Genomic DNA, 12,424 nt, shown 5'->3' with positions numbered 1-12,424 from the left:
ATGATGATGTTAATGTTAAATTCAACGTCACATACGTACAAAAACTGTCCCACAATGAGGAGATGGAGCAATACAGACAACACATTCAGAGTGATGGTCATCTCACCTGTTGGTGTTGTGGTAACACCCCTCAACAAAGGTTGATGTGAGATCTTTATCAACGATCTCATAACTAAAGTTGCATATTGACAACAAATCAGTGTTAAGCATAATTGCCTTAATTTGGGGATGAGAGATCTCAAACTTACTTAGCTTACGTCTGTTGGAGATCAACTTCACCTCTCCTCGATTTTCACCCTCCCATAGCCTACACGCCATTTGGTCGGTGTAGCTATGCAACAATGACATATCAGTAGGTTCACCAAAAAAAATTACTCCAATTTTTTCATGCTATCATTTAGTAGATGGTGACAACATATCATTATCAATGGTTTAAGGTTTAGGGTTTAGTGGTAGCATAGACAATTTGTTTCTTATCCCTTCTACAGATCAACGTCACCAATCTTTGTCTGATTTGCACTTGGGATGATGATCCATCTCTGGTTCCACATCTCTAACAATAATAATAATAATAATCAATCAATCAATTTTTTCAAATTAATATATGTTCTAGAAAATGTATTTCCTAATTCGAAAACCAGATTGCACATATAATCACAAAGAACAAAAATACACCACAAATACTTATCTCTTCAACAATAATACAACGAAAATTATTAATGAGCTTCTAGTAGCCTCTCCTACTCAAGAATAGATGAAGAAAATTCTACAAACGGTGGAGATAGGGGTGTAGCACGGGTAGAAGAAGAGGAGGGAGATAAGAAATGAAAGTAAGTTAAAAATAAATATAAAGAGGGATAATTTGGGCTTTTCCTAACGAGTATGGGTGCAGTTGAATTTTGTAGGGTTGCAGAAAGCAAAACCTTTTTTTTTGGGTCAAATATGGACCCAAAGTTATGAGTTCATTGAAGCCCAAATAAATTGGTTATTGATAAATATACCTTACTATTGGCACCTCTCATATTGCTCTTAGAACTCGACCATTCAGAGTAAAATTGATGCAACCAGCATCAAACTTTATTTGACACTAATACCAACGAACTTCAAATATTTAAAGGTCTGACAGGTTAAGTATTGTTTTTTAAACAAAATAGAAGTGGACCAATGTTAATGCCCTAAACTAATTCATATTTTATATAAGAAAAGTTCAGGAAATTGTGTGGTCAGGTTGATTCTAAAGACCCACACTAATTAACATTTTATAAATAAAATTCTACCATTTCTGTTTATTCGTTAAAAAATTTCCTAAACGGACAATGAGACTTTCAATTCTAATTTTTCCACTCTCTCACTTAACCATCAATAATAATATTATTTTATTTTTAAACTTTTTATTTATATTTTGATTAGCTAAATATAATATGTTATTATTGAAAGAGGTTGTAAAAAAAAGAAGTGACTAGTTTATAAATTTAGAAACTAATTTGGATATCAATAATTTTTTTAATTTTATAAAATAGTCTCTAATTTAGTCAATATTTTATTTAATGATTTTTTTATTGTGATTACATTAAATTTTGTAATAAAATAACTTTTATTTTAGTTAGATCAATCTGTCATTAATTAAATCATAATTAACATCTTATTTTATTACAAGAATCATTAAATAATAACTAATTTTAGAGAAAAAAATAATTAATTACTATACTATATAAATTAAAAATTATTAATATCTAAAATAATTTCTATTATTAATAAAAGTTTGTAAACTAATTTCTAAATTAGTATGTAATATTAACTATTAAAATTTTAGTTACTTAACTATTTTATATTCTAAATTAATTTTTATAATAAATAATTTATAATTTAAAATAATTAGTAGTTAAAATCTTGGTAGTTAATTTAGATATCAATTTATAAACTAGTTTACAAATTTTTATTAATAATAGAAATTAATTTAGAAATTAATAATTTTTTAATTTATAAAATAATATCTAACTTAGTTAAAGTTAATATAGTAATTAATTTTTTTTCTCTCAAAAATTAATTTTTATTTTTTAGTATTTATTAAGAATTATTCTGTCTTTAAATGTATATACCAATCTACCTATAGATATTTTTGTCAATAATTAATTAAGAACTAATTTAATTAACCACAGAAGAACTCATTCGTACAAATAAAAAATAAGATTGGCCTACATGCTTTAACAATGGACACTTTTATATGCAATGACTAACGATACGATGGTATATCTGTCAATATTTATCGAAGAGTAAGGTAATTGTTAATATATATGTGGTCGTCGATAAATTCTATCAATAAAGCTTTCATTGATAAATTACATTCATGTTTTTTTCATAAAGGATGTGTAATTACACGTGGATGTTGTGTGTTGGTAATAATAGATTTTATTGTAATGATATATATTTAATTTGACATGAAGATTTTGCTTTCCAGTAAAAAAAATGAAATAAATAAATTGTATATATTAAAATTAACTTATATATAGATTAATATTTAGAATTTTTTTAAAATATTTTTTAGAAAAAGTAATTCTAACTTATTTTAAACTATTCACATAGAAACTTATTTTAAAAAATTAAATGATTTAATGTTAGGTAGGAAAATAAAATAAAATAAAAGCCATGAATTTAAATCTTGAAATGAATAATAAGTAAGATTCCAGTTGGTTTTCTCCCAGGAAAATGTCCCTCATTAAAACTTCATACCACTCTTTTATATTATTTAATCTCTTCCTCTTGGTTGTAATGCAAACCCATATTTAGAAGAATAAAATTATACACTTTAATCTAAATATGATTGAAATTAGGTATCACAACGTTACTTAATGAGAAGTAAAATTCAATATTATAAGAGCATTAAAATTGTGGATTAGAAATGGTGCAGACTTAAAAGTGCAATTTAAGAAATCTTTAGACCCCATAAGCGCTGAAGAGGGCAGAAGCACGTTAAAGTATTGGAGTTATATTTATGATACATGAAGCTCAGTTATTATATAGCTTTTAAATCCATCGTCATTACCAAACCAATTTTATTTTATTCCTTTTCCAGCTTTGCATTTTCAAAATCATTGGTTTTACTAATAGTTGTGAAGCAAGACAGACCAGGCGCATCGATCGATCGGACTGTGACTTGGTAAAAGAAATTGGCTTCTTCTATGAATCACACACACAATACAAGGGAAGGTTATTATTGTCATCTCGCACCTTCGTGCCAACTCAGATCATGACAACTCTTCTCTCTGTCCTTTCTGCCGCATACCCACAATCACATCACATCCCTCTTCAATTCCAACTTCCAAAATGAAACCTTAAAACCCCCAAAAGCAGTGTCCCCAATCATCGTCACCACGATGTCTCTGACACTCAGATCTTGTGCTGTTCCCATTCCCACACCCCTCTTTCTTCTTCTTATTATCATCCTTCTTCCTCTCACCGGGACAGCAGCACAAGATAATTCATCTGATCTTCACAAGGTGCTCCACAGGCATGGGTTGCCGGCGGGGCTCTTCCCTCAGAGTGTGAGGTCATACGATTTGGACCAAACGGGTCGGTTGGAGGTGCACCTGGATCGTCCCTGTCTGGCTCAGTACGAGACCAGGGTGTTCTTTGACAGCGTGGTGAGGGCTAACCTAAGTTTCGGACAACTGAAGGTGTTCGAAGGGATGTCTCGGCAAGAGCTTTTCCTATGGCTACCTGTCAAGGATATCATAGTCACTGATCCTTCCTCCGGACTCATTCTTATTGATATCGGTCTTGCCTTAAAACACCTTTCACTCTCTCGCTTTGAAGATTCTCCAATTTGTAGATCTCATTCGGGTACATCCATCTTTCTCTCTCTCTCTCTCTCTTTACATTCATGCATTATGGTTTGTTTGTGTCGAGTTCATTGCTGTTTTTACAGATATTACTGTATGGTTTTTTCAGTCATATGAGACAGTACGCAACAATGGAAGAGTTAATAAATATTAGTTATGCTATCACAAAGAAATTGGCCAACACTATTTGATTCTGTTCCATGTAATATTTTTTGTTTATTTTGGTTTTTGATGTATAAGTTGCAATAAACCGAGAATTAATAGGCTTGCAAGTTTAATCCCAGACATAAATTTTCAGGATGCTTGGCTGTGTTTATGAGTATCATTTGATACAAAATTAGAGAAAAATATTTTTTTCCCTCAAGCATTTCTAATTTGTATACAAACAGGTCGTATATAATGATTATTGTTATTCTGTTATCGTTAATAATTTTTCTCTTTATCATTGGATTTTGTACAATCAGAAAAGAGTTTTGACATTGAAATTGGATGTGGGTTCAGGTCTTATGCTCAAGGTTGGTGGAAGGAAGGGTGTTGGATTTATAGATCAGTGACGAGGGTGCGTTTGGCTGAGGATGGCTGCTACTCTTTTCTCTTATTTGGGTTCTGGTCTTCCATTTATGTGAAGAAATGTCCAAACTCAAAAATTATAATGCCATCCAATAAGTTCATGAAGTCGAGATCACATGACAATCATCAATATTACCTTGCACAACAGAAATCAATTCAATTCTATGAAAATATTTGCTAATTATGTATGTGCGTGGTCCTTTAATTTTATAATTTTATTTTTTAAACTTCAACATTTATAATGTTTCCTTCTAGTTTAGTTAAAAGGACTAAAATGTTAATTCGCAGCAAATTGATAAAATTAATTCACACGCGACCAAGTTGATAATAAAGTGTTCTTTCAAAAGCCTTATACCAATTTTTGTTTTACTTCTATTAAAAATGTTGAATTTTAGAAATGTGTCAATTCTTACAAAGTATATAGTTATACCATAAGATTGTATCCATTCTTTTTATCAAACAAAAGTAGATAATTTATTCACTAATATTTTATTTGGCATAACTACTACACAAACATTTTTTAGAAAAAAAGTAGGAGTTGGTGTGTAAACAAACCAAAAGCAAATGTTTTGACCCTTTTTGTTCAGCATTTTTTATGATTTAACCTCGTGTCTCCTTTTTCTTTTATTTTAAAAATATATATGAATTTATAATGGAATTCATATATATGTTATGTTTGATTCCATTTGAGCAGCAGGAGAATGTGAGCCAGTAACGTTTCATAGGCTGCTTGAGACTGTGGGGGCAAGAGGTGGTTGGGTTTTTGAGAATGTTGTTCTGCTACATGAACAGTTCCAATGCTAGGCTGAGAAGAAAATAAAAATGGTTAATTATTTAGTTCATTTTATAACATTGAATTCTAGTTCTATTTGTAATAATTAAAACGCTACCTATATGAATTTCTAAGCGATCCCAAGTTTAAAATAGTTAATTATAATTCATCACCGTATTTACTTCAAACTAGATTAATGAATTTTATTAATTGCAAACTCAAAGTCTTCGTTGAACTGAATTATAGTAAAGGTCAAAACTATTATATGTAATTGTTGATGATCCTGATTTATTGAATGAATTCCTCACGCTTCGGCGGTTCCTGAGTGTGTTTTCATCCACTTATAACAAGAAGAATAATAAATATTATTAAGACTTAAACAATCTAATAGAAATCTATAAGGTTTTATCATTGCAAATATAATTAAGTACATTAAATATATTATATACAATAGAATTATTATCATAAAATACATTCAACACTTATTGATGTACATTCGTCTATGTACCCACTTGAAATAGTCGCTTGACTTTCCATTAAACATATAAATAAATTACTAATGAGTATCATATAATACTAAAAAGAATAAAACACATTCATTTTACAGGACTACAAATTTGTTTAACCCTTAATCACATTTAGTTTTTTTAATAAAGTTCCCTTCACTAAAATTTCATATCAAAGAAAGAAAAATGTTTAGAAATAGAATTTCAAGTAATTGAATGGAATTTTTGGTGTAGTACTATTAATTAGGGTATAAAAGTAGTTTAGATTTACTTATAATTAAGTCGGCAGATGAGTCAAATTAAGTTAAGTAAAAGAAAGTAGTTTCTAAATTAACACTACTATAAAATTATTAAATAAAAATTAATTTTAAAATTAAAAAAATAAATAATTATTAAATTATATGTTATTTTATAAATTAAAAAATTATTGGTATCTAAATTAATTTTTAAATTTATAAATTAGCTTCTAAATTTATAAATTACTTTCTAAATTAGTAAAGATAATTAGTTAATTAGTATCTAATTAGCTATCAAAGTTTTAACTACCAATTTTAGAATCTAAAATAATTGATAGATAAAATCTTAGTAACTAATTAAATATCAATTTAAACTAATTTATAAATTTCATTAATAATATAAATTATTTTAGATACCAGTAATTTTTTGTCTCTAAAATAATATTTAATGATTTTTAGATTAGGTGAAACTTACTCTTTTAAATTATTATTATTATTATTATTTAAAATAATAATTTATTAAGACATATATAAGTATTAATTTTTACATATTGAATTATTTTATCTAAAAATTAAGATTAAGTTCATATATATAACTTAAGTTTTAAAAAATATTTGATTTAATTTTTATGTACATTATTTTTCTATATTTTTAAACCAACCAAAATGGCTTGTTGTATAAGACCAACATGTGGTCTTATACATGCTGATAAAAAAAAATAAAAAAAATAAGATCAACATGGGGTAAAAATACTTATTTTCATAATTTAATTTTATTTGTTGGTCTATGAAACTTGTTGGATGATCTATTTTCACAAATTATAGTCAAGTTAGACCATACATTTTTGTAGAAAGTAAGTTAAATTTAAACTTCTATAAAATTTTATTTAATTCAAAAGATTAGTTTTAAGCTTTCTAAGCCTTTTATATCTAACATAAATAAATATAAATAAATGATTTTGTGGTGTCATGAAGTTTTTTTTTATGGTGGTATTTGTTCATTGATCTTTCATATTCTATATTTTTCATTTCTTAGTAGTTTTAATATGGAGTAACATTTTAGTTACATTTTATATCAATAAAAACTATCTATTAGGTAAAGAATTATATGAAAATATTTTATTCTCTATTATATCTCTATTTTAATATCATATTTTATAACAATAATAATTGTTATTAGTATTGTTTATTAAGTTTATTATAATGTATTAAATTCATGTATTTGTTTTCCTTCATTAACAATAAAGCATGTTAACTCATGTTGAAGGTTCCAAGTAATCAAACATGAATTTATATTTTATTTAAAATATATTCTTAAATAAATAATTAAAGTTTAAATATGTTTTTATATTGTGCAGTAATGTAAAATTGATTTTCGTCCATGATTCAAACTTTAAAGATTTAAGATGTTTGTAGTACAAGAACGATTGAAATAAGTTATTGATAATAAACAATGTTAATTTTTTTTTTAGTATGACAACAGAGTTCCAATATCAACTATATTATAATATTCATCCTGTTAGTGATGAGTCATTGTCTACCTCACCATAAAAACTTAGGAACTAAAACTAATTTTAATTTTACCTTTTTTATATAAAATAATTTTTTATAAAAAATATTTTAAATATATTATAATTAGTTTTTTATATTAAAAAATTACCTTGTAATTATAATATCAAGATTAAGATTAAATCCTTGAAGATCAAGATCCTTAACAACTTCTCCAATATCATTATCACTTAAACCAACATGTCCAAACCAAATTAAGATCTTTAACCACTTACGTAACACACTCCTTGAGTGCACAAGACTTCAAGTCCATTTCAAAAAATTATCAAAAGATAGTGTTTTTATATTGTCTTTAACTACAATTCTTATAAGAGATGTCAAACTATTATCATAACACCTGTAAATATAAATAAATATATATATATATATATATATAATTTAATAATATAAAATTATAATAATTAATGAGTTTATCTAAGTTAATGATACAATAAATTTACTAGTCTTTTGAAAAGTTTGTAACAAATATACTCTAGGTTAAGTTAAACCTTAACGGAAAGAAATACACACCTTCAAAAATATTTATGACAAATAAATAAGTTAAAATTAGGCTTTGATCTTTTGTTGAATGTTAAGTTTAAGCCTATCAAAAGTTTTTTCTAGCCTAACTTGTTTTTGCCTCTATTTATAATTGAGTTCCCAGATTATTAAAAATAAAATATGAATTTAATTAATTGTATTTTAAAGATCGTTTTACTAAATAAGGTAAACTTAGTTTAGTGCTACTTATATTTATATCAAAATTAGAGAATTTTGTTTAATTTATTACTCTTATTAGCATTTGAAAAGTCTTTAAGACTAAAAATAATAATTAAATAACAATTAATTTATAAAAAATATAATTAATGATTGATTAAGTTAGATATTATTTTATAACTCATTAAAAAATTAATTTTTTAGACAAAAGTTAAATAATTACTATATTTAATTAAATTAGATATAAAAACTAAAAATTTATTGATAGTTAATTAGATAACAATTTAGAAATTAGTTTATAAATTTTATTAATAATAAAATTACTATAAATACGGATAAATTTTATAATTTTTTAAATAATATCTAATTAATCAATAATTTTTTTTTTTAACTTTTGGTATGCATAATGACTTTGCTACAACACAATTAATTATTTTGACTGTCTAACCTAACAATTTGTAGCGGTTTAGACCAGACAAAATATCTTTTTATTTTATTCTTAATTAATTAGATCAGATCAGTCTATATAGTAGGTGAATCAAAGTGAATTAGGTCAAATGGAGTGCCTCGTTTTAGCAGTCCAATTGTATATATGATTTTTTTTTTCAAGAAATAAATCAAGACTTTTATTAAAAAACTTATTTAGTTTTAAAAGGTCATCTAAAACATCTTTTAAATTTATATTATATTAACTAGTTTACTATTTACAATGAGCACAAAAAAAATTATGGGTGTAAGGAATAAAAAAGCCTTAAAACCAGTTTTGTTTTAATTGTCCACAATCATAGGGAGCTAAAATAGAGGATGTACTACCCATAAAATTCTAGGACACCCCATTCATTTGGTAATAGAATTTTGAGAATGTATATTCGTGAGTCCATTATAAAATAAAGAAGATATGGTCAAGCATTTTATGTGGTGCACATGGAAAAATGTAAAATAGATGGTCCAAAATGTTTGGGCCAAATGTTCTCCAAGCCCAACTTTAAAACATTTGCAAAAGCAATGGCTCCATTATGTCAGTGGCACGAGCACGAGACATTGTTTAGCTCTTGTGCTTCGCAGCAGCAGAACACAAAAGAACATCACAAAATGTATCGCGTTCTTCACCGCGCTTTGTGCACCGCCACAGAGCCTGCCACCGTTAGCATCAAGTCCATCTCGGAGGATCTGTACAAGGAAGTGAAGTTAAAGAGCGTAGTGGAGAAGTTCAAGAAAGCTTCCGACATCGACCGGTTCCGCAAAAAAACCGGCATCTACGAGGACACAGTGCGGCGCCTCGCCCGTGCCAAGCGCTTCCGGTGGGTCCGTGACATCCTCGAACACCAAAAGCAGTACTCCGATATTTCCAACGAGGGTTTCTCTTCGCGCCTCATATCCCTTTATGGTAAATCTGGCATGGCCAAACACGCGCGCAAGGTGTTCGACGAAATGCCCCAGCGAAAATGCGACCGCAGCGTGCTCTCTCTCAATGCCCTCTTGGCCGCATACCTCCACTCCAAGAAGTACGACGTCGTTGAAGAGCTTTTCAGGGCCCTCCCCACTCAGCTCTCAATCGAGCCTGATTTGGTGTCGTACAACACTCTCATTAAGGCGTTTTGCGAAAAGGGTTCCTTTGATTCGGCATTGTCAGTGGTTAAGGAGATGGAGGAGAAGGGTGTGGACCCTGATTCCATCACGTTCAACACTTTGCTTGATGGGTTGTACTCAAAGGGTTGTTTTGAGGATGGTGAGAAGGTGTGGGGGCAAATGGGTGCAAAGAATGTTGCTCCTGATGTGAGGAGTTACTGTTCCAGGTTGGTGGGGTTGGCTGGGGAGAAGAAAGCGGCTGAAGCTGTTGAGCTCTTTAGGGAAATGGAGAAGGTGGGTGTGAAGCCTAACATCTTTTGCATCAATGCTGTCATCAAAGGTTTTGTGAATGAGGGTAATTTGGATGAAGCTAAGAAGTGGTTTGGTGAGATTGCAAACTCTGATGATGACCCTCATAAGAACACTTACTCTACCCTTGTTCCCTTCCTTTGTGAGAAGGGTGATTTGAAGACGGCAATTGAGATGTGCAAGGAGATTTTCAATATCCGGTGCCGTGTTGACGCGTCGTTGCTGCAGCTCGTGGTGGATAAGTTGGTGAGTGAGGGCATGATTTCAGAGGCGAAGGAGATTGGGGAGATAGGGAAAACGAATAGGTACTGTCGCTATAAGCTCAATTTGCCTGCTGAAGAGTAGAGTTATATTACTTCTTAGTTGCACTTTATTGTTGTTCTTGCAATTTGATTAGTTTTGTCATAACGGTGATTGAGAAGTTGCCAAGAGTGCTTTTTGTTTGGCATTGTGAGCTTAGTAACCGATTTCTTCAAAATGGCTTGCGCTGTCTGATTGCACTGGTTCTATATATTAGTTAGAGACATTAGCCCTTAAACTTTCCACCTGCATGAAATTTTCTTATGTGAATTTACATTTTTAGCAATTTTAATATGGAATGCATACCTGCATGCACATATGTACTTATACGTGGATCTGTTGGAGTTTGGTCTTCCTGCTTTTATCTTGGGCATCCTTTATGCTGTATAGAAATATAGATTCGGTTCTAAGCAAGGGCATTGAAGAAGATTTTAAGAACGATATCCCCTGGCAACCGCCTATGTGAGTTTAGTTTCGGTAATGTGTAATATTCTTTTAAGTAACGTGGTGTGTAACATGGTTATCAACTCGCGAGTTAATTAACTGTCTGAGTTTACGTTCCCATTCACTTGGACGAGTTGATTCAGAAGCGAACTTGTTTTTAGAGCAAACTCGGTTGAATTCGCAAGTTTGCAACCGAGTTGCCGAGTTCAGATGGCTTTTTCTTTAAATCCAAAATGACCCATTTCTGAACCCAAAATCAGAAACACTCAACTTGCTCGTTAGGGTGCGTTTGCATTCTTCGTGGTGGTGCGTCTTTATTCCGATTGTGGTGTGTTGTTGCGATCATGGTGTCTCGTTATCTCTTTCATAGTCTTCTCGCGTTTCTGTTCCGATCGTCATCGTCTCTGTTTCGATCATGGTGGTGTGTCATCCTCTGCGATCTCCGTTTGTTGTGGTCTTGTCGTGTGGTGGTCATCTGTTTGTTCTGTTTGGGTTTAGGGTTTTCTTAGTCAAGAGAACATTGGGAATTTGGGAGTGCACCTCCTGTATTATAGATTTTTGTTTTTAAGTACTTTAATTACTTGTATTATTGAAATATTATTTTTCATACAAAGTAAATTATTGCAAGTCAACAAATCTGGTTTAAGAAGCTCACAGAAGTCTCTAAGTAGACTCTCACAGTTTGATTGTAACTGATAAAATAAACTTCTGAAAATTTGTTAAGATCTATAACCTTATCCATTTTTTCTTAACAGAGGTCCCGATATTTTAATTCCAAAGAAATACTTTTGAGATATTATGATGGTTGATTGTAAAATTTAATAGAGTAAATTTCAATAAAATATTCTCACACGATGTGTCTCACACAAAGAACTATAATAATACAAATATAAATATTCTAATGAGGAACTAAAATATAGGTATTATAACTTGATCTTAGCCACTCATTGTTTTCATATTATATTAAATGTTAGAAAGAGTGGTCCACCAATACGCCGCCTGCTTCACTGATGCACGGTAGAATCACCTTAAAATAATTTCATAATTTAGATTAAATAAGATAATTTTTTAACAAGTAAATTAATGACAAATTTTGCCTCTCTCCACCACGACTAGAAATTTCAAAGTCTTTTTTAAGAAAACAAGGAGTTGTCATGCCAAACTTCACTACAATGGATCTTTATTGAAAATCTCTAAAAACTATAGAGCTTTCTTGATGAATGGCGATCTTCTATTAATCCCTTGGAGCTTTCTTGATCTCAACTTGTCTTCTTCCCAAGTTACTCGAAAACTTTTTAACAAGGGGCCAGCATAATGCATGTTATGTAAGCTTCCTTCCCCATGTCGTTGCAGTGAAAATACTGGAAGCAGAGAACAAGGCTGGTATGGAAGCAAGTAAATATCATCTTCATGAAGGAATCGTGCTCTCTAGGGGGTGAAAAACACTCTTCGGCATCCTCTGAGGCAGTAGCTTGCGATTTCTCTTGGTAAGGGATTCTGAGTTTTCCTTTTCCTACATTGAAGATCTTTGAGGGTTCTTGGAATCCTAAACCTGAGTTTTATGGGGGTGGCGGCGGAGCAGTTTCTCAACGGGTGCACATGGAAACTATGGGA

At 30.2% G+C, this 12,424-nt stretch overlaps 2 protein-coding genes across 2 annotated transcripts; both read left to right on the top strand.

Annotated features, from left to right (window-relative positions):
* Positions 1-3,243: 3,243 nt before the first annotated feature.
* Positions 3,244-4,514, top strand: LOC137809758 (uncharacterized). The gene is made up of 2 exons (XM_068610841.1): positions 3,244-3,840; positions 4,341-4,514. Exons 1-2 carry the CDS (start codon positions 3,375-3,377, stop codon positions 4,391-4,393), a joined length of 519 nt encoding a protein of 172 aa, XP_068466942.1. The 5' UTR covers positions 3,244-3,374; the 3' UTR covers positions 4,394-4,514.
* Positions 4,515-9,166: 4,652 nt separating this feature from the next.
* On the top strand, positions 9,167-10,693 carry LOC137811950 (small ribosomal subunit protein mS78 (rPPR3a)-like). The gene has a single exon (XM_068613813.1). It carries the CDS (start codon positions 9,194-9,196, stop codon positions 10,409-10,411), a length of 1,218 nt encoding a protein of 405 aa, XP_068469914.1. The 5' UTR covers positions 9,167-9,193; the 3' UTR covers positions 10,412-10,693.
* Positions 10,694-12,424: the final 1,731 nt, after the last annotated feature.

Source organism: Phaseolus vulgaris, chromosome 2 (assembly GCF_000499845.2).
Source record: "Phaseolus vulgaris cultivar G19833 chromosome 2, P. vulgaris v2.0, whole genome shotgun sequence".
Classification (NCBI taxonomy): Eukaryota; Viridiplantae; Streptophyta; class Magnoliopsida; order Fabales; family Fabaceae; genus Phaseolus; species Phaseolus vulgaris.
This window is presented reverse-complemented; position numbering and strand designations above follow the sequence as displayed.